The sequence below is a fragment of the Panthera pardus genome, unplaced genomic scaffold, assembly GCF_024362965.1.
Source record: "Panthera pardus isolate Hobbes unplaced genomic scaffold, ASM2436296v1 HiC_scaffold_8, whole genome shotgun sequence".
Taxonomy (NCBI): domain Eukaryota; kingdom Metazoa; phylum Chordata; class Mammalia; order Carnivora; family Felidae; genus Panthera; species Panthera pardus.
The window spans coordinates 17,334,575-17,355,521 of NW_026527013.1; the positions used below are offsets into that span (position 1 = coordinate 17,334,575).

Consider the following 20,947-nt stretch of genomic DNA (forward strand, 5'->3'; position numbering starts at 1 on the left):
TGGTAGTGGGAGCCCAGGTACCAGGGTCATGGTCCTCTGGAGACCAAGTGAGAAGTGGGGCTAGTGGAGCTGTTGGAACCCTCAGGGGAGAGATCATTTGGAGAGGTCTGGGTTATTTCATGATCCTTGGCCACGTGGCTTAGACCCTATGGTCTCATCAGGCCTCCTTGTGTGACCAGGCATAAAGCCTAGGCTCAGTCTGGGTGTTCAGCACTCGTGTGGAGAATCTGCAGGGCTTGGATCTTCTAGGCAGTCCCTGGCTAAGGTGGTTTAGAAAGGGCAGGGTGCTTGTAGCAGGGCCAGAACAGAAAGCCCTAGCCAGGCCCAGTGTCCTCCATCTTGGAGGCTTTGGGGATGCCTGGAAGATCCCCTTCTATCACCCCCCCATTCCTCAAAGCACTTTACTGACATTAAAATGTTTTTTTAGTCTGTGTGGCAGGGTAGGCTCTGCCTTTGATTGGGGAGAATGTCAGAGTACCCAGACAGGTGATAACTCACCTCAGGTTCCACTGGAACCCAGGGATGGGCCAGGAATAGGACCCAGGGAAGCATCTCTGCCTGTGAGCGTCTCCTCTCTTCCCTCAGACTTAGCTCTTTTCCAGGTCTGCTAAGACCAGTGCTCTTGGTGGCTTCTTGCTTGTCCTGACAGCTGCCCCTCTCTGCCCCATTGGCTGCCTGTTCACACCCCTACCCCAGCTGCCTAGTGGAAGAACGCTAATTTAGATCACAGAGTCTTTGCCTCATGTGGAGACAGCATTCCACTTTAGGTTCTGTCTGTAAAGTGCTTTGAAGGTCAGGAGCTCAGGAAGGGTCGGGGAACACAGGGCACCTCAGTTTGCACAGCACATGCTGCTGCCCTATTCCCATGCAGTTTCCACATGTGATGCCCTCCTGCTGCAGTGGCCCTGACTCCACACAGCAGCATAGAAATAAATATTTCCAGCCCCCTTGGCCATTTGACTTAGATATTAGAGAAATGCCACCCCCCTACCATTACCAAAACAAGAGTTGATTGCCCTTTTTTTTTTCTTTCTTAAAATGCCCTGTAACTCGAAAAGGCTGAACGTTAACATTTCCAACATGGCAGGTGAGTGGCTTTGAGAGTGTCAGATGTGCTGTGGCTAAGCTTAAAGATGGTTAGGTGGGATGAACCAGGCCGCATGACTAGGCAGTGCCTCCTTGAGCACATGCAGAGAAGGCTGCTGTGCTTGGTGGGGGTGGGGAAAGGGAGGCAGCTGCTCCTGGTGGGGGACAGTCCCTGCACTGTCTTCCCTGGAGGAGCACAGACCCCCTGAGCCCGATTGTCTCCTCACAGCTGCGCCTCCAGAAGGCATCTGTGGGTGTATGTATCTTTGCCTCCCTTCTCTCTCTCTCTCTCTCTCTCTCTCTCTCTCTCTCTCTCTCTCTCTCTTCCCTCTCTCCCTAAAAAAGTTTCTTGCCTCCATTTCTTCATCCCAGAGGCAACAGACCTCTTAGTCCACCCCTGACTGTTGGACCTTTCTGCCATGCTTTCTGATTCCCTGGAGGCCTCACTGGTGCCTCTGCCTTTAAGAAGGAAGTGTGTGTGGCAGAAATGGTCTCTCTGGTGTTCAGATAGGAAAACAGCACTCAGAAATGGTGGCCACTTGAATAGGTTTGGTCCCATCAGGGTCAAATTTGGAATTGGAAAAAGCTATCATCTCCTTTCGTGGTCTACCCCCACTCTACTGCCAACCTCTTACCAAGGCCTCTTTCGTAAAGGGGGAAGAACTTAAGAGCCTCTTCTGCCAGTCTTTCCCACCTACCCGGCTGTGAGACATAGAGCACTGGAAAGTAACAAGGGATAACACCCCTTCTGGCAGGATCCTGGGGCCACAGGACTAGTCCTTCCTGTTCATTCCCTCATTCAAATGTGTCCCCTCTTCTTGGTGCGATAGATTTACCTTGAGGGACCCTGCTGTGGCTTTATATATATGGACAGAAAAGCTGTGAGGATGGGTGGTGTGGTCAGGGTGGCCATCTGGCTCCTGTATCTACCTTTACCTTTCTTGTTGCCAGCCAAGGGGACCATTTCTTGCCATTTTGATCATCCACAAAATCTGTGGTTGAGTCCATTGACGAAATGTTGGCTGAGACGCTCCTTCTCACTTTCCAGAAGTTCTCCGGTCTGCCCAAAGTCTGGACTATCTTGGGCTTCCTCTTTTTTTTTTTTTTTTTTTTTTTAATGTTTATTTTTGAGAGAGAGAGAGAGACAGAGCATGAGCTGGGGAGGGGCAGAGAGAGAGGGAGACACAGAATCCGAAGCAGGCTCCAGGCTCTGTGCTGTCAGCACAGAGCCCAACGCGGGGCTCGAACCCACAGACAGTGAGATCACGACCTGAGCTGAAGTCAGACGCGTAACTGACTGAGCCACCGAGGTGCCCCTTGGGCTTCCTCGTAATTGCTTTTTCCTGGGGCTTCTGAAGTTTAGGGTCCTAAAACATCCTCCTGTGTATTCAGCAGATCCTTTACACTTTAATTCCACACTGCCAGATGTTGTTTAGCATATTTAGTACCAGATGTCATGCTTGATTCAGAAATGAACAGCGAGATCCCTGAGCCAGTGAAACGTCTTTTTTCAAAAGTTTCTTCCTTTTCACAGGCAAAGGAGTCACTCCCCAAAGAATGGAGAGTGGAGGAGAAGTCTTTAATTTTGGTGGAAAGCAAGAGGGCATACCTGAGCCCTTCTAACTTTCTTCAAGATTCTCTAAGGCAGGAGTCGGCAAACTTTCTTTAAGGGTTGGAAAAGACATTTTCGAGGCTTTGTGGGTCATATGGTTTCTCTTGCAGCTCCTTAACTCGGCTGTTATAATGCAAAAGCAGTGATAATACATAAACAAATGAGCATGGCTATGTTCCAATAAAACTTTATTTATAAAAATAGGCAGTGGGTGGATTTGATCTGCAGACTGTAGTTTTGCAGCCTCTGCTTTAGACCAAAGGGGAGAAGATCACAAAACCAGAAGGTTTTCAAGAGCTAGTATACGGGTTACCCTCATTTTACAAAGGGCAGTGAGGTTTGTGGAAGTGAAATATTTGCTCTAGGTGATACCAGCTATTAGAGCCCAGATGCAGCAAGTGAAATAGAAAAGGGGGACAAGGTCCCTGAGGACCAACTAGTTGGTTGGTATCACGTGATGCTTTTTTTAAACATAAAATTTCAAACATCTGTTTGAAATATGTTTTTTGAAATAGATAAAATAGTATAGTAACACCCCCCTGGCCCACCCATGCACTTATCACCCTGGTTGAACAGGGTGTCTCTCCCTCCACTTTGGCCCCTTTGGGAGCAGATCCAAGAAATCATAGCATTCTGACCTCAGCCCAAGTGGCTGTCAGAGTGCTATACTGAGGGCCTGCTGAATGAAGCACCATGATGGGCCCAGGGCCTGCTTTCAGGTGTGTGTTGGCGGGGAGGGAGGGCGGGGGGGGGGGTCAGGGAATGTCTTTCTGTCTAGACTTTTGTTTCCTTCAGCTTTCAGATACCACAGTTTTCAAAATTTGGCCTCAGCCCCTAATGCCATGACCAGTCTTGGTAAGCCTCTCGATTCTTTTGAGGGAATTTGGGCTGATAATAGTCCTTGAAAACTATCCTGAAGCTGGGTGGATGCCTTGGCTTTTGGCAAATTAGAGTGCCACTTGCCCAAATTCAAAGCAATTGTAGAACTGTATTCTGCCCCAACAGTCTTGCCACCTCAATGTAGGTGATCTAGATAGGGGTGTTTGATACAGATGGTGGTGTCCCCTTGTGAGGTCAGCCCACTGCTGCCAAGGCCACCTTCCCCTTTGCCCCTTTCCTGCTAGAAGCTCTCTGAGGAGGGAAGGGAGGAACTGGAGTTGAAGCTGCCCCACCCTGCCCTGGGTCTGTCTTTAAGGGATCTGTCCTCTCTTGTCTCAGACCTCAGTGGAGGGACTTCTCTAGAGCACTGTGCAGAGCCGCCTTCCAGACATTCCCATTTCATCCTGACCAGAGCCATACCAAATGAGTAGAGCAACTATGTCCTCATTTTCCCAACTGATGAAATTGCCCAAGGTTCACAGCTGGCAAGTGGCAGAGGTTGGACTAAGCACAAATATTAAGACTTAAATCCCATGTTCTTGACACAGGCCAGCAATTCCAATTGTGGTCTCAGACCTGTAGTCTCATTATCATCTGGGAACTTGTTAAAAATGCAGATTCTTGGGCCACACTACAGACCTAATGAATAAGAAACCTTGGGGGGGGGGGGGTGGCTTCCAGTAATGTTTTCACAAGCTCTCCAGGAGTCATCAGAGTCAGATCTGAATTATAAAACAAACAAACAAACAAACCCAGCCCTCGCAGCTTATCCCCAGCTGCACTGCCAGCCTCTAACTAAGCCCCTCCCTGTCACTGTCACTGCCCCAACATGCAGATTCTGTGTCATTCCTAGCCGAGCCAAATCTCTGTTCCTCAGTGCCATACGAGGCAGAAGGGGAACGAGCCTGGCTAGAACCCAGGCATTGTAGTTTGGAAACAGAATTCCATTTGGCTTTCAAACAAGTAAAAAAACAGCAGCCTCAGACTCGCACTGCTGGACCATCTCAGTTCTTGGCCACGTTTTCCAAGTCTGGTATTTTTCACTTTGACTCCAGCCCTGGGATTAAAACTGGTCTTATGTTAAAGAGGTCTTGCCTGTCCTGGATCCGGATTCTCCATCAGGGTTACTTTGTAAGCCATTATTAAATGAGATGGGGGTGCCCTGGTTTCGCAGTTATCCTCACTCTTAGGTCTGGAGTGCAAGCCAGTTTGTCAGGGCACGTGAGAGGTATTTATGAGCAGTGGGCGGGACCTAGAAGGAATTTGGGAGTTCATCTCCTTGGATGGACGTTGAGCTAAGGCCTGAACTTTTCCCAAAAAGCCCCCTTACGTCTCCCTGCCCCCGATTCAGACAACGAGCCTGTGCGTTTGCGTTTAACGGGAGAGTGAATTCAGCTGGGTGCCCGCGGTCCCAGGCTGCCCACGGGCGCGGCTGAGTGGGCGGGGAGCGCGGGCTCCGAGAACGCCTCCGCCGGCCCCCACCGCCGGTCCTCCCGGCCGCCAGGGGGCGTTCGGGTCGCTGCTCCCACGCTCCCGCCCCATCCCTGCAGGGCTCCGCGCCCGCGGGGGCCGGCGGGAGCGCGATGGCGGCCGCCAGGAGGTTTATGGCGCTGGCTGCCGGCGTCGCTCCGCGCCTGCGACCGCCGGGTCCCCGCGCCGCCGGGCGACAGGGACGCTCACGCGGCCTGTCGTCAGGCTGCGCCCGCCCCGATCACACGAAGGAGGCCGCCGAGGCCGAGGCAGGGGTGGCCCCCAGCGGGCCCGGGGAAGGCGACGGAAGCATGGTGAACGGTGAGGGCGGGGGCGGTCGGGCCGCGACGCCCTTGGCTCCCGGGGCTTGCAGAGCTGGGGGGCGCGGGCCGGGGTCAGGCTTGGTGGGCCGGGGCCCCTCTCCGCTAGGGGCCGAGACCGCCGGCCGCTGGCGGGCTGCAGTGCTGCTGTTGTAAAGCTCAGTGTGGCACAGGCCCAAACGGACCCCTGGCGCGGAGGTTCGGGGATTGGAGCGCCTGCACCTGGCATGAATAGGTGAGAGGCGCGGTACCTGGAGGGCGTGGGGAAAAAGAGGAGAACGTCCGTCTCTCGCCCGAATGGGTGGTCAAGGGTTAGAACATCGAGGGTAAGCACACGCTCACCAATGTGAGAAAGAACCCAAAATACACTTGGTACTTGAGGACCTGAGGTAGAGACCGAACGATTCCCATCGCTGTGTCTCCTGAATAGCCCAGGAATGAGACTGGTGAGAGCATCCCTGCCTAGCAGCTATGGATAGAGAGAGCCAGCCTCCTCTGGCCCTGTAGAGCTGGAGGGGGCACCAGTGCGCATCTGTTGTGCCTGGGGGTCTGGCGGGCCTCTTAACTTTGGGTCCCTCTGTGGGAACCCCTTTGAGCCTATTTAAATAGCGGTCTGAACGCTTGAATCTCGGTTGCTTTATAAGTTCTTTAGAGGGATGCAGGGTCAGGCAGAATTCTCCCTCATGGCCAGTTGTCACAGTCATCTGCTGCAAGGAAACAGTCTCAGCTCAGGAATAGAATTACATCAGAACTCCTGGAGGAGCTTTGTCAAAATACAGTGGCTTCCCCAACATCACCACCATTCCTAAGTGTCTGATGAGGATCAGGGTGGCCACTTGCTCTGAAAACTGTCCCTAGGTGATTTATGACTGATGCATGCAGGTGCACATGAACAAAGTTTCTTTTGGGGGCTGGTTTAAAGCTGAATATAACACCAGAGACTGTGGGTGGAGAACGAGAAGGCTTCCTGTCACCTCTGCCAGTCTCTGACCCTGCATCTCTCGAAGGGCCACTTTGGTGCTTTGGGGCCCTTACTTCTGATTTTAGCCACTCCCAGCTAAGCCTGGTGTCTGGCACAAGCTGCTTCTAGTTGGACATCTCACCCATTTGCGCTCTGGGATTGATCCAAAGTACAAGTGAAAAACAAGCGAGGTACTTCTCATGATGCCTGCTGCATCCTGCCTCCACTTGACTCCAGTGAACTTGGGGGAGGAATAGCTTATGCAGAGGTCTTGGTTGTGGAGACCTCTGATCAATATCCTTACACATAATCTGGCTCTCAGAGGCCTTTCGCAAGGTGCCGAGGTACAGTTGAGGGCTGGGGCCTGGTGTTCAGACTTTGTGTGTCTTTTGTTTTAGGAGGGGCCTCGCATTGTCTTATCTCCAGTTTGTGTGTGTGGTGGATTTTTGTTTCATTTTTTGTTCGGTACCTTCTTCGAGACATCAGACGAGGGGGATGTGTTGCCACCTAGGCTTCTGTAGCTGATATGTTAAATCAGGAGCTTGTGGGGAAGAGGATGCTGGCTGGTTCTCCTCTGTGGTGTGTGGCTCACTGGTCTTTCTTCTGGAAACGGTTGTGCAAGTGGGTCTGGTCACGCACTGTCCCTGAAAACCATGAAGCCGTTCCTCCTTCTCCAAGATGCTCCCGGGTGGTTTGGGGTCACAAGCCAACATCCTCAGTATCCAGCCCAGGGTTGTCCTGATACGCACCCCATGGGTTTTTTAAAAGAAAAAAAACGATAATGCTTTTGTTCTTATTTTCTTAGCTTCTAGGGACCTATTAAAAGAGTTCCCACAGCCCAAAAACCTTCTCAACAGTGTAATTGGAAGAGCCCTCGGCATCTCACATGCAAAAGACAAATTGGTCTACGTGCACACGAATGGACCGAAGAAAAAGGTAACTCACTGGTGGTTGGGAGACGTGTTGGTCTGACTCTCAGGAAGGAGGCTGGCTGCCGTCTTCTCCCTCAGGTTTCTTTGTCAAGGAGGCCATAGAGTGGGTTTTGCTAATTGTACATGGTCAGCAGAGAATCTCAAAGCAAAGCTAGGTTTGAAAAAGAGCCTGGTTTAGAGAAGGGGGAACTCAGGGCAGGTGAGGTGAGGAGTCTGTTCTCATCTTGTGTGTGTCAGGCCTCTGTACTGATCCCTGGTTTTGGTCCCCTGTTGACTAACTGGGACTGCAGAGGGTTAGAGTTGATAAAAATTCCTGTTCCTAGAGTCTTGTAGGTCCTGGGACCCACAGAAGCATGCAGGCAAACCATTCTGAATGAAGATTTTTAACAATAAAGATGGGTCCCACCTTGCTCTCTGGCTAGAACATGGCACTTTGAAGAAGCCAAACATCTTGAGGTGGGATGAACGGCTTGAGGACGGGAAGGTTAGAGCCTCACGGGGGTTAGCCATGGGCGTGGGGTGCTGCCTGCACTCGGCTCTGCTGCCCGCAGGCCCACAGCTGTGCCATTCGCACTCCGTGTGATTTACAGCAGCTCTGCAGTCTGGAAAGGCGACCATCCTCATTCTCTCTTCTCTTTCCCAGAAAGTCACCCTCCACATAAAGTGGCCTAAGAGCGTGGAGGTAGAAGGCTATGGCAGCAAGAAGATCGACGCTGAGCGACAGGCTGCGGCCGCGGCCTGCCAGCTGTTCAAGGTGACCCTTCCCTAGCAAAAGCCAGGCAGACCTCCATCCACCCTGGGAAATTCCTTGCCCCTGGCTCTGATGGTCTTTCTGGTGCCACGTGCATGTAGGTGGAAGCTGACAGTGTTCACTCACTCACCCGTCCTTCCCACCTTGTGGTTCTTTCCTTGCTGCGCAGCCAGCAAGGGAATATTTGCTGGTTTGGTTTGTTTTTTTTGCCTCTGTGGTTACCTACCTCCTGTGGTTTCAGAAAACACAGGAGAACTCTTTATGAAAAATACTCCCTTTGTACAGCAGCAGAGCTATACTTCGCGTTATTTCGTGTGTGTTTTCGCTGCACCCACACAATTCTCTCTTACTTGTAATGGAAGCATGGTTGTTGCTACCCTCACTTCCTGGTGGTCGGGCATGGGCCGCTTTTAGGTTCTTGGTTACCTGGTATTTAACTAGACTTTCAGTGTTGCCTGCCAGCCTTTCTGTCCATCCCTACTTGGCTTCCTCTGTGGCTGCGCCAACCATTGCTCTTCCTTAGGCTCCTCAGTCTTCATTTCTGCTCCAGTGAGGACAAAGCTGTAGAATGCATATTCCTTCAGATTCTCTCCCACTGAATCCCTAGGCCTTTGCCATCCCTCCTTCCTTCCTGCATCTGAGGAGGAAAGGCCCTCTTCCCAGCCTTGGCCCCCCACACCACCCTTCTCTTTTCTGTATCCCCTTTCTGTGTCTTCTTCATCCCCTCTCCCGTCCTTTCATTTAATTTTCGGATCCTTCCTCTTGAGCCTTTTCAGTGGGCTTCACGCATACTTCAGTGTCCTGATCCCTCCCGTCAGCCCCGCTCCCATGGTTTCCAGAAAGCACACAGCTTTCTGTGCCCATGGCTTGCATTTTTTCCACTGCATTGTTGTGGCCCTTGTCCTGTTTGCTGGTTGCCTTTTCCCCATAGTGCGTGACAAATAGCAGTGGTCACCAGGCGATTGTTGATGGACTGGAACAGTGCTCTGCCAGGCCAGCCTTTCACAGTTCTCGCTTTGCTCAAATGTTTCAGGCATAGCTTCCTCAGCCCCTGGATTACTCCTCCCTCTCCTCCTCTCTGGGTCACTACAGGGCTCCTCTTCCTTTCCTACCCTCTGTGAACATTTCTTCTTTCTCTGTCCCTTCTTCCCGGGGGAAAGCTTGTCTCTTAGAGGTTCAGCCAGCCTCATTGCCGAATTTCTCAGACACCTCCATCTCTCCGAGCAGCTCTACCTCCAGGAATCTCTCCTGCGGGGAGGGTGATTTTGACTGCCGTGGACATTTGGGAATGTGTGGAGACATTTTTGGTGGCCACAACCGGAGGAGTGCTACCGGCATGAAGCCGGGGATGCACAGCATGGCCCCCACAACAGAATTACCTGGCCCCAGATGTCAGTAATGCTGAGGGTGAGAAATCCTTCTCTGGATGTTGAAGGCAGCCTATATGCAGCAAGTCATGGTCACGTTTCTCTCCTCCCAGCCCTTTCTCTGTTCCCGATCTACGCTCAGCTCATAGCCTCTTTTTTGCATATACGTTTGTTGAATTGTGGTAAGTTACACAAAATATAAAATGTACCGTCTGGACCGTTTTTTAGTGAACGCTCCAGTAGTATTAAACCTCATGCAGCCAATCTCCAGAACTTTGTCGCCTTGTAAAACTGAAACTCCATACTCATTAAACAATAAACGCCTGTTCCCTGCCCCCTCGGCCCCTGTCAGCCACCATTCTACTGCCTGTTTCTGTGAATGTGACTCCATCAGAGACTTCATATCCTCACACCAGTGGAATCGTACGGTATTTGTCTCTGTGACTAGCTTATCGTAGTTCGCATAGTGAGCTCAAGGCCCGTCCGTGCAGCCTGTGTCAGAATCCCCTCCCGTTTAAGGCTGCATAATACTCCATCGGAGGGATATACCAGACTCTGTGTATTCATTTATCCATCAAAGGGCCTCTCTGGTTGTTTCCACCTTTTGGTTATTGTGAATAATGCTTCTGTGAACCTGAGTGTCCAAATAATCTCTTCGGGACGTGGCTTTCAGTTGCTGGATCGTACGGTGGTATGGTAATATGGTATGTGTGTAGCATGTAGCATGGTATGCTGTGTAGTATGGTAGTCCAGGTGGAGGAAGTGCCATACCGTCTTCACGGTAGCCGTAACGTGTCACATTCCCACCAGCGGCGCACGAGGACTCCAGTCTCTCCTCATCGTCACCAGCACTGTCTGTTGTTTTCCCTAATGGGTGTGAGGTGGTATCTCATGGTTTTGGTTTGCATTTCCGTAATGAGTACTGATGTTAATCACCTTTTCTCTCTGTCTCTCTCTTTTTTTTTAAGGTAAATTCCTATATTTGTGTTAACCGCACACTGTTTTCCCAGTATGTAAAACATCGTATAGGTTAGCTAAAAAGGACAGAATGCAGCAAAAGGCAGTGTTTGCTTTTCCATCTCCAGTTGTCCCTGTCAGAAGAGCGGTATGTCGGCTCTTCACAGCTGCCATAAACATATTCCCTCACCGTATCCTTTGTATGTCTTCCCCTTGAGAAACGCACAGCTACAAATTTCAGGGAGCTGCACTTGGGCCAGGTGGGGCCTCCTTCTGAGACATTACTGGGGGAAGGGAAGGGACTGCTTTCATACACTCTTTTTGACCCGATGAAGTTAAAAATGTTGCAAATGCCCTAGAGCAATATGAAACCATGCTGACGAGGAGTTTGTGGAAAACTAAGTTCCACGGTCAAAAATACAGTGATTGCTTCTCTGGGGGAATTCTTCCCCCAAATGTACCTTGATCAGGAGGGAGCACATTTTGAGGATTTGTGCCTGTAGGTATCATTTTATGCCATGCTGCAGAGAGCTGTAGTTTTTGAGAATGCTTTGCTTGTGCTGTTGACCGTTTGTCTACCTTTTTTGGAGAAATGCCTGTTGAAGTTCTTTGCCTGTTGTTTAATCGGAGTGTTTTTGTTGTTATAGGAGTCCTTTATGTGCTCTGCGGCACCCAGCCTTTTCGTTCCCCAGTATCTATACTCACGTCCATTGGCTCTTTCCTTCCCCCCCAAACCAGATCATCGAGCATTGCTCTTGTGCTTGGTGCCAGTTGCCAGCAACACAGAGGTGACTGAGTGTGTGCTTGTCAAGCGTGCAAGAAGCTTATCCAGACTTTGATTGGAATTCTGTTAACTGTGTTCATCTAGCTTCTCACTTTGTGGTTCCTTAGACCCTGGTCATCTGCATTTCTGTTCTGCCTCGTGGATTCTGTTTCTTGGGGGCAGGGACCAGGTTTCATCTCTTCTAATGGTGCTCAGGGTAACCAGCGTGTTGCTTCGTATGTGCTAGAGAGTCAGCATGTTTTATTTGGTACTCTGTCTAGAAAAGAATAAAGCTATATTTCAAAACAATGGATTTTGCATGAATGGCTTTATAAGCATCCCAGGTTATTTCTAGAATACATTCTTAGCGTAGGATTCTTATGTCAGGGATAGATCTGCTTTGTGGTGTGGGCTCCATTTTCCCTAACTGCTATATTCACTGAAGCTTTTTGGATCACTTTGTGAATGCATCTGCTTCCCCATTCCCTGGGGGTTTTTTCTCCCTTCAGTTTTTTGTTTAATAGGTGTAAGAGCTTACTTTGTCTTTTTCATGTGTCAGAGCTAGACTTGTTTGTTTATCTTAAGGGGACGGGGGTGCAGAGAGAGGGAGAGACAGAATCCCAAACAGGCTCGGCTCTGATAGCATAGAGTTTGACTCAAGGCTTGGACTCCCAAACCATGAGATTTTGATTTGACCTGAGCCAAAATCAAGTCATTGGATGCTGAATCAGCTAAGCCACTCAGGCACCCCTTCGGAGCTAGACTTTTTTTTTTTTTTTTTTAAAGTGTATTTATTTATTTTGAGAGAACAAGTGGAGGATAGTCAGAGAGGGAGAGAGAGAATTTCAAGCAGGTTCTGCACTGTTGGCACAGAGCCCGGCGTGGGGGCTCAAACACATGAACTATGAGATCATGACCTGAGCTGAAACCAAAAGTCAGACGCTAAACCGACTGAGCCACCCAGGCACCCTCAGTGCTGGACATGTTAAGGGCCCTCTTGATGTCTAGTCCTGGACCTGGGGCTGAAGCAGGCAGACAGGTACAAAGGGGCTTGGCTCCTGCATAGGGGACTTTTAGTGTAAGGGAGCAGGTTCTGGGCGGACTGAGGTGTGAGAATGGACCCTCACGACATGCCTTTTGCCCCCACCCCCCAGGGCTGGGGCCTGCTGGGTCCCCGAAACGAGCTGTTTGATGCAGCCAAATATCGTGTGCTAGCCGATCGCTTTGGCTCTCCGGCTGACAGCTGGTGGCGCCCAGAACCCACCATGCCACCTACTTCCTGGCGGCAGCTGAATCCCGAGAGCATCCGGCCAGGGGGACCTGGGGGCCTGTCCCGCTCCTTGGGCCGGGAGGAAGAGGAGGATGAGGAGGAAGAGCTAGAAGAGGGGACCATTGATGTCACCGACTTCCTGTCCATGGCCCAGCAGGACTCCCACACCCCACTCAGGGACTCGAGGTAGAGCTGGACGTGGGGGATGCAGGGAAGCTGGCTGCGCCTTGACGCGGGGATGGGAGATGTTCCCTGGGAGCCTTCTCAGAGATGGGAGGGCCCCCGCTACACCTCAGCCTGTGAGTCCCATTGTTCATTGGTACATCTGCCGTTCCTGGGGAAAGCGGTCTTGTACAGCGTGGCTGGGCTCGTGCAAAACGGCAGCGTGGACCCTCCGTCCAGCTCACACTTGGGTCCCTCCAAGTCCCAGCCACTACTCTGCCCCTGGGCCCCTGCCCCCTGTCCCCAATTATCCGTTTGGGGAAACTGAGGGGGCGTCAGTCATGCTGTGTTTCTGAGAGGATCACATGCTGAGCGAAGATGCCTGGCCTGCCATCTTTTCCATGCCTCCCACTGCAGTGTCCTGCCCCCGTGGGCCTCAGAGCCTGAGGGGAAATTGGCCTGGGAAGAGATAGAGCTTTTTCACCTAAACTTTTGGTCCTCCCAGGGGGGGTTCCTTTGAAATGACAGACGACGACAGTGCTATTAGGGCTCTGACCCAGTTTCCACTTCCCAAGAACCTTCTGGCCAAAGTGATTCAGATAGCAACATCGTCCTCCACAGCTAAGGTGAGTTGGGTATCCTGGAATGTGTGGGGTGGGGAGCTGGCTTGGTTGTGTGTGCTTTTCCCCGGGGCCAGGTCGGAGGGAAGCTACAGGTATGTGTGATGGTGGAGGATACCTGTACCTTCAGCCCGTACCTAGGCCAGTCAGGGGTCTGGGGTTCTTGGCCTGTGAGGAGTGTGAAGCAGTCAGGACGGAATAGACATCGGTGTAGGAGCTCCGGGTGGGCTGGTGCCGCGGGAGCCAGAGACCCAAGCTTGGTCCAGGGTGGCTGGGAGGAGTGGGGGGTGTGTGGCGCTGTCTTGCCGAGGCATGAATTTCATCTCTGTGTCCGGGCTCAGGGCTTCAGTAAGCACAGCTTCTCTCCAGGGGTAAGGCCTTCACGCACCCCCAGGATGTGCCTGGTTCTGGCTCATGCCGACTGCTCACCCCACAGCTGCCACCATCCCTGTTGTCTTCAAAGGTGCTGAGAGCACACTAGGCTAGGAGGGTGGGTGGCGGCATTGTCCAGAGGCTGTCTTCTTCTCTGAAACCACAGGATGGCCAGAGAAGCCAGCCCAGGCCTAGGGATCTGCAGCCCTAGAGGGGCTTCCTTCTGCCTGTACATTGGCCCATCTCGCATGGCTGATGTTTGGCACCTGCTAAGATGGGGGTTAATTCCATGACTGGGTTCCTTGGCATTCTGAGGATGCATTCTCTGTCTTTCCATAATCATCTCTCTCGCCTTCCGCGTAGAACCTCATGCAGTTTCATACCGTGGGCACCAAGACCAAGCTGTCTACCCTCACTCTGCTTTGGCCCTGTCCCATGACCTTTGTCGCCAAAGGGCGCCGCAAAGCGGAGGCTGAGAATAAGGCAGCAGCCCTGGCCTGCAAGAAACTGAAGGTGAGTCCAGGCGGGTCCGTGGTGTGAGGCATGGGAGATCTTAGAGCTCCCCTACCCTTGGCAAATTGGCCCAAGTCTCCAGGAAATGAAACCCACCACACTAGGCCTTTGAAAGCCTGAGCACAATAGCATCTGGTGTCCAAGCCTTGCTTCTCTGACCACACGACTGCTGTTTCTAGGAATCCCTCACTCTCTCAGAAGGTGCTTTGCCTGCGAGCTCAGCCTTTTTGGTGTTGTTGCCCAAAGCCGGGTGAACCCGGGAGGGGACGTGCCTGTTGCTGTGAACAGCAAAAAGCAGGAGGAATGGTGCTGTGCCAAGCGGCAGTCTTGGCGTCTAGAGAGATCTTAGTTATCTGGGCTTTGTGGGCGAAACGAGTAATAAGATGTTTATGTGGGATGGAGATTGGAGTTTCATTTAACCCCAAGGTGTGCACAGTGGGGCCTCCAGTGGGCAGTTCCCTTGGAGAGGCCTCGGAGGCCAGCTGTGCCCAGCAGTAGGAGCCATCGCTACCATGCCTGCTGGAGAAGTGGGGGATCTGAACCCACATCAGTACAGGTTTAGGTGTTTTTGTTTTTGTTTTTAATTTTTAAAAAATGTTTATTTTTGAGAGAGACAGAGCATGAGTGGGGGAGGGGCAGAGAGAGCGGGAGACACAGAATCCGAAGCAGGCTCCAGGCTCTGAGCTGTCAGCACAGAGCCCGATGTGGGGCTTGAACTCCCGAACCGCGAGATCATGACCTGAGCTGCATTTGGACGCTTAACCGACTGAGCCACCAGGTACCCCAGTACAGGTTTAGTTTGCAGAGGAAGAGAGCAAGGAGGGCCTGCTTTGCTCTGGTCAGATATACCGTTGGTGTGTGTTCGGCTCTGGGAACCCCGTTTCTGAATGAGAGCCCAGAGAATAGGAGAGGGAGAGATACAGATGCCTGTGGCTCAGGAGACCAAACTGGGGCTAATCGGTAGAACTTTTCAGAGGTCTGAATTTTAACTTGACAGACACAGGTAACTGAGGATCAGGAGGCTCTCGGCATGGGACAGCCCTGTCTCGGAAAGGAGCTGGCTCCCGGTTGGCAGCGGTGCTCCCGCTGCTGGCCGCTTGTCAGAGGCCACAGGTAAACTCTCAGGCCTTTCCTGGAGTGAGGTGGCCGAGTGGGTCCAGGGACTAGATCCTTGTTTTTGAGACCTGCCGGGAAGCCAGAGGAAAGAGATCAGGCCCTGTGGGGGCAGGCTTGAAGGAGGGAGTATTTGATCTGAGCTTCAGAGGGCGAGTAGAATCCTGGTGTTACAGGTGACAGGAACATGAGACTAGGGAAAAAGACTGGTTTTGCACACTTGCCTGAAGTGTTGGGATGCCTTGTTTTATGTCTGATGAGGTGGCTTTGGACATGTAGGGAAATAAGATGCAGTGTTCATTGAGTTGTATGAGTAGACATTTCCAAGAAATTCTATGTACATTCATGTAAAGGGGTCACGGATAGAAAGGGTATTGTGGAGATGGGGTGGCGCGGCAGCTGGAACGGAAAGGTCGCGGGGGGGCGGGGTGTGCTTTGGAGGCAGTGAACACAGAGGGTGCTCGTGAGGTCGTGATGGGGTCATTAAGGGCCTGGCCTGCCTGGCTGAGGTGTCCATGTTGGGAATTCATAGAGGTGAGATTGGGCTGTTGTGGGGCCCCTGGCTGCTCAAGGAGAACTTTCTGAGGGGTATTCCTCTCAAGCAGGTCCAGTCTTACTTTTCTTGAATTGATTTTTACTAGTTTTGGGGCAGGGGTGAAGAGTTACATTTTCCTGGAATTCCTCTTTTCTGCACAACATCCACTTAAAAGCAAAATCTCTTAGGAAAGAGGTTGCTCTGCACAATTTCTCTCAAGCTTCTGAGCCTGTCTGGGCCCGTTCTGGAGAGGCAGGGGCGTAGATCAACCTGTAGTGTCCCCCCTTCCCCCCCCTGCAGAGCCTGGGCCTGGTGGACCGCAACAACGAGCCGCTCACCCACGCCATGTATAACCTGGCCTCCTTGCGTGAGCTGGGTGAGACCCAGCGCCGGCCATGTACCATCCAGGTGCCTGAGCCCATCCTCCGCAAGATAGAAACCTTCCTGAACCATGTAAGAGAACCAGAACCCCTTCTGCAACCCACCCCCACCTCAGTCTTCCCTGCACTGAGTCTCTACCTGCAACCGGCAGGAGTGACTCCCCGTTTTCCCTGAGGAGGTTGGAGTGTGGGAGCACCCATGCCCTGAGTAGCCCAGTCCTGCCCATGAGAGTCCTTGGGCAGTCGTGTACTGAGTTTGCCGGCCAGCGGGCTGGGCCATGGCGTCTGGCCCAGGTGAATTGTGTGGCAGGGCTTGTGAGTGAATGAGGAAGACGGTATCTGTCTCACCATTTTGCTTGCTTCTCCCATCCTGCAGTACCCTGTGGATAGTTCATGGATCACCCCAGAACTCCGGCTGCAGAGTGATGACGTCTTGCCCTTGGGCAAGGACTCGGGGCCCCTGAGTGACCCTATCACAGGCAAGCCCTACGTGCCCCTGTCAGAAGCAGAGGAGGTCCGTCTGAGCCAGAACTTGCTGGAGCTGTGGCGGCGGCGAGGGCCAGTCTGGCAGGAGGCCCCCCAGCTCCCTGTGGACCCGCATCGGGACACAATCCTCAATGCCATTGAGCAGCACCCGGTGGTGGTCATCTCTGGGGACACGGGCTGTGGAAAGACCACACGCATCCCCCAGCTGCTGCTAGAGCGCTATGTGACCGAGGGCCGCGGTGCCCGCTGCAATGTGATCATCACCCAGCCGCGCCGCATCTCCGCTGTGTCGGTGGCACAGCGGGTCAGCCACGAACTGGGCCCCTCTCTGCGCCGGAACGTGGGCTTCCAGGTGCGGTTGGAAAGCAAGCCCCCGGCCCGAGGCGGGGCCTTGCTCTTCTGCACCGTGGGCATCCTGCTGCGGAAGCTGCAGAGCAACCCCAGCCTGGAGGGCGTGAGCCATGTCATCGTGGACGAGGTCCATGAGCGGGACGTGAATACAGACTTCCTGCTTATTTTGCTCAAGGGCCTGCAGCGGCTCAACCCGGCCCTGCGGCTGGTGCTCATGAGCGCCACGGGCGATAACGAGCGCTTCTCCCGCTACTTTGGTGGCTGCCCTGTCATCAAGGTGCCAGGCTTCATGTACCCCGTCAAGGAGCACTACCTGGAGGACATTCTGGCCAAGCTGGGCAAGCACCAGTACCCGCACCGGCACCGGCACCACGAGGTGAGGGGACGTGCCTGCCCCAGCCCTCCCCGGCCTTCCCTCTGGATTCCCCTCCTCCCTGTCCCTGTGGCTTGGTGGCCTAGGGTGAGTTAATGCTCCCGAGCTTGTTTCCTTGGTAGAAATGAAATGATGGGGGGGGGGGGGGCGCGGGGGCGGCAGGAGGGGGGCTTCTGGGCAAGGGTGTGGTGAGGGTTGGAGGTGACAGGTTGAGTGCCTGGGCCTCACTGAGTCACAGAGTGACTGTGTCCTTCCCTGGGGCTGTGACTGTGGCCTGTCTTCCCCCAACCTAGTCTGAGGATGAATGTGCACTTGACTTGGACCTCGTGACGGACCTGGTTCTGCACATTGATGCCCGAGGGGAACCAGGTGGGTGCTTTCCCCTCTGCCCCGGCCCCACCCTGACCTCCACTTGCCGGAGAGTGACAGCTCATGCCTGCAGGGCCCCTTTACAGGTGGGATCCTCTGCTTCCTGCCTGGGTGGCAGGAGATCAAAGGAGTGCAGCAACGCCTCCAGGAGGCCCTGGGCATGCACGAGAGCAAGTACCTGATCCTGCCAGGTGAGAGCATGCATGTGAGGCCTTCTGCCCTCACACACCAGTCTTGCCCTCTGTCCTGGGGACTGACCCAACTGGGACTCGAGGGGCCTGGGTTTCTGACCAGGCTGCCCTAATTTTGTTGGTTTTTCTACTTTTACTGGGCGTATTCTTGATCTGGGCCTCAGTTTCATCAAAATGGGGTCAAAATCCTTGCCCTGTGCCCTCATCACAGGGAGCAGGAGCAGTGCCCATAACCAGCGTGTTCTTGCTGCCCACCAGTGCACTCCAACATCCCCATGATGGACCAGAAGGCCATATTTCAGCAGCCGCCAGTTGGGGTGCGCAAGATCGTCTTGGCCACCAATATCGCGGAGACCTCAATTACAGTCAATGACATTGTGCACGTGGTGGACAGCGGTCTGCACAAGGAGGAACGCTATGACCTGAAGACCAAGGTGGCACCCATCTCCTGGGCCTAGCCAGCCCCTGGGGGAAGAACGACAAGTTCCAAGGTGGCCCCCAGCCCAGATGGGCCTTGGAGCTGCCCTGTGTGTCTGAAGGAAGCCACACTCATGGGCTCTCGGTGTCCCTGTTGCGGGGGGGGCCATTGAGGGGTTAAGTGAGGTGAAGGCCAGACGTGGGGGAGCACTGAGGAAGGCGCATTGGCATCTGTGTCGCCGCTCACCCACCCCCTCCCCCAGGTGTCCTGCCTGGAGACTGTGTGGGTGTCACGAGCCAATGTGATCCAGCGCCGGGGCCGGGCAGGCCGCTGCCAGTCAGGCTTTGCCTACCACCTATTCCCACGGAGCCGGCTGGAGAAAATGGTCCCTTTCCAAGTGCCGGAGATTCTGCGCACGCCCCTTGAGAACCTGGTGCTACAAGCCAAAATCCACATGCCCGAGAAGACGGTGCGCCGGAGGCGGGTTGGGCGTGGGCTGGACGTGGTCAGGCGTGGGCGGGACTTGGGCTCATGGCAGGCTCCGTCCGGTTCTTGCTGCAGGCAGTGGAGTTCCTTTCCAAGGCTGTGGACAGTCCGAACATTAAGGCAGTGGACGAGGCCGTGATCTTGCTCCAGGAGATCGGTGAGTGTGGCGGGGCCAGCCCGGTGGGGGTCACGGCATGGCTCTCACGGGCGATCCTGATGCCGAACTGTTGCAGGAGTGCTGGACCAGCGGGAGTACCTGACCACCCTGGGGCAGCGCCTGGCCCATATCTCCACCGACCCTCGGCTGGCCAAGGCCATAGTGCTGGCTGCCATCTTCCGCTGCCTGCACCCGCTGCTGGTGGTCGTTTCCTGCCTCACCCGGGACCCCTTCAGCAGTAGCCTGCAGAACCGGGCGGAGGTGGACAAGGTCAGACCCAGCCCCGTCCGGTCCCGTGGCCCTTTGCTCCTCCTCTCGGCCCACCCCCACCTTCTGTCCCGAGGCGGCCACCGCCAGCCCTCCCCCCGTGACCCCGGCGCGCCCTCCCACTGCCTCCCAGGTGAAGGCGCTGTTGAGCCACGACAGTGGCAGCGACCACCTGGCCTTCGTGCGGGCCGTGGCCGGCTGGGAGGAGGTGCTGCGCTGGCAGGACCGCAGCTCCCGGGAGAACTACCTGGAGGAGAACCTGCTGTACGCACCCAGCCTGCGCTTCATCCACGGTCAGTGGGCTTCACCCCGTCTCCAGCCCCTCCCGGCCCACACCCCCCTGGCTGAGGCACCACGGAGCGTGTCGTCCCCCAGCCTTGTGGCTTCGGGGGCCGCAGGCTCACCCGCCCCCAACTCCCCAGGACTCATCAAGCAGTTCTCAGAGAACATTTATGAGGCTTTCCTGGTGGGAAAGCCCTCGGACTGCACCCTGGCTTCTGCCCAGTGCAACGAGTACAGTGAGGAGGAGGAGCTGGTGAAGGGCGTACTGATGGCCGGCCTCTACCCCAACCTCATCCAGGTGCTGCCTCGGGGCGGGCCCGGGGGGCCTCGGCCTCCGCGGATTCATCCGCGGCTGAGCAAGCGGCTTCTTGCTCAGCCCGTCTGTCTTTTCTTTCATCCTTGCAGGTGAGGCAGGGCAAGGTGACCCGGCAGGGCAAGTTCAAGCCCAACAGCGTCACATACAGGACCAAATCAGGCAACATCTTGCTGCATAAGTCGACCATCAACAGGTGGGAGGCAGGCAGGGCAGGGGAGGAGCAGTGGGCGTGCTCCCTAGGAGGGCAGCCTCACCCAGCCCTGTGTTCCTCAGGGAGGCCACGCGGCTCCGGAGCCGATGGCTGACGTACTTCATGGCCGTCAAGTCCAATGGCAGCGTCTTCGTCCGGGACTCCTCCCAGGTGCACCCGCTGGCTGTGCTGCTGCTGACAGACGGGGACGTCCACATACGTGGTGGGTGCCGGCACACCCCCACCCCCACCCCCGTTGCGGCTCGGGCCGGTCTGTATCCACCGGGGCCTGGCCTCACCCTAGCCCTCTGCCGCCTCCTCCCTCCCCCAGATGATGGGCGCCGGGCCACCATCTCCCTGAGTGACAGTGACCTGCTGAGGCTGGAGGGGGATTCCCGCACCGTGCGGCTGCTGAGGGAGCTGCGCCGGGCCCTGGGCCGCATGGTGGAGCGGAGCCTGCGCAGTGAGCTGGCCGCACTCCCGCCCGGCGTGCAGCAGGAGCACGGGCAGCTGCTCGCCCTGCTGGCGGAGCTGTTGCGTGGGCCCTGTGGCAGCTTTGACGTGCGCAAGACAGCCGATGACTGAGCCCCGTGTCTGCTGGGGCTGTGTACAGAGTGCAAATGTTTATTTAAAATAAAGTTCTATTTATCCCTTGTGAGCATTGCTCTCCGCTGGGGGCTCCTCTCTCAGGGCCCCAGCATCCCCTGCTTCCCAAACTCCCGCTTATTGCGAGGCTGAGGTCACGGGAGGGAGGGGCTTAGCTGGTGTAGGACCTGCGTCCCAGGGGCCTGCCTGGTCCTACAGCTGCTTCCGCGCCCACGTGGCAGGCAGCCTGTTTGCACCATCCCTGCCTTTGCGGGTTGGGACAGCAGGTGTTGAGCATGCACTCACTCACGTCTCCCTCTCCGGGCCAGTGGTACGTGCACAGCGCGTGTCCTCGTGGAATCTGGCTGCCACCTCCCAGCCCCAAGCAGAATTGGGAGAGAAGTTCCTCAGGC

General features: G+C 54.5%; 1 protein-coding gene across 8 annotated transcripts in view; it reads left to right on the top strand.

The window, feature by feature from the left end:
- Window positions 1-20,607, top strand: part of DHX30 (DExH-box helicase 30) — a 29,876-nt gene extending 9,269 nt beyond the window's left edge. For 3 of the 8 annotated variants that reach the window (XM_019416650.2, XM_019416648.2, XM_019416649.2), the window contains 18 exons: window positions 7,134-7,264; window positions 7,904-8,014; window positions 12,253-12,554; window positions 13,036-13,156; window positions 13,886-14,035; window positions 15,984-16,136; window positions 16,440-17,276; window positions 17,567-17,642; window positions 17,729-17,833; window positions 18,092-18,267; window positions 18,514-18,720; window positions 18,813-18,894; window positions 18,971-19,164; window positions 19,295-19,454; window positions 19,584-19,741; window positions 19,849-19,952; window positions 20,033-20,172; window positions 20,281-20,607. In XM_019416650.2, coding sequence (XP_019272195.1) covers window positions 7,134-7,264; window positions 7,904-8,014; window positions 12,253-12,554; window positions 13,036-13,156; window positions 13,886-14,035; window positions 15,984-16,136; window positions 16,440-17,276; window positions 17,567-17,642; window positions 17,729-17,833; window positions 18,092-18,267; window positions 18,514-18,720; window positions 18,813-18,894; window positions 18,971-19,164; window positions 19,295-19,454; window positions 19,584-19,741; window positions 19,849-19,952; window positions 20,033-20,172; window positions 20,281-20,534 — 3,461 coding nt within the window. In that variant the 3' untranslated portion in view covers window positions 20,535-20,607. Of the gene's footprint in view, window positions 1-1,058; window positions 1,088-3,493; window positions 3,554-5,134; window positions 5,369-7,133; window positions 7,265-7,903; window positions 8,015-12,252; window positions 12,555-13,035; window positions 13,157-13,885; window positions 14,036-15,983; window positions 16,137-16,439; window positions 17,277-17,566; window positions 17,643-17,728; window positions 17,834-18,091; window positions 18,268-18,513; window positions 18,721-18,812; window positions 18,895-18,970; window positions 19,165-19,294; window positions 19,455-19,583; window positions 19,742-19,848; window positions 19,953-20,032; window positions 20,173-20,280 lie in introns of those variants that run through there. The other 5 variants (XM_019416647.2, XM_019416646.2, XM_019416643.2 and 2 more) reach the window with 4 other exon arrangements.
- The last annotated feature ends 340 nt before the right edge of the window (window positions 20,608-20,947 follow it).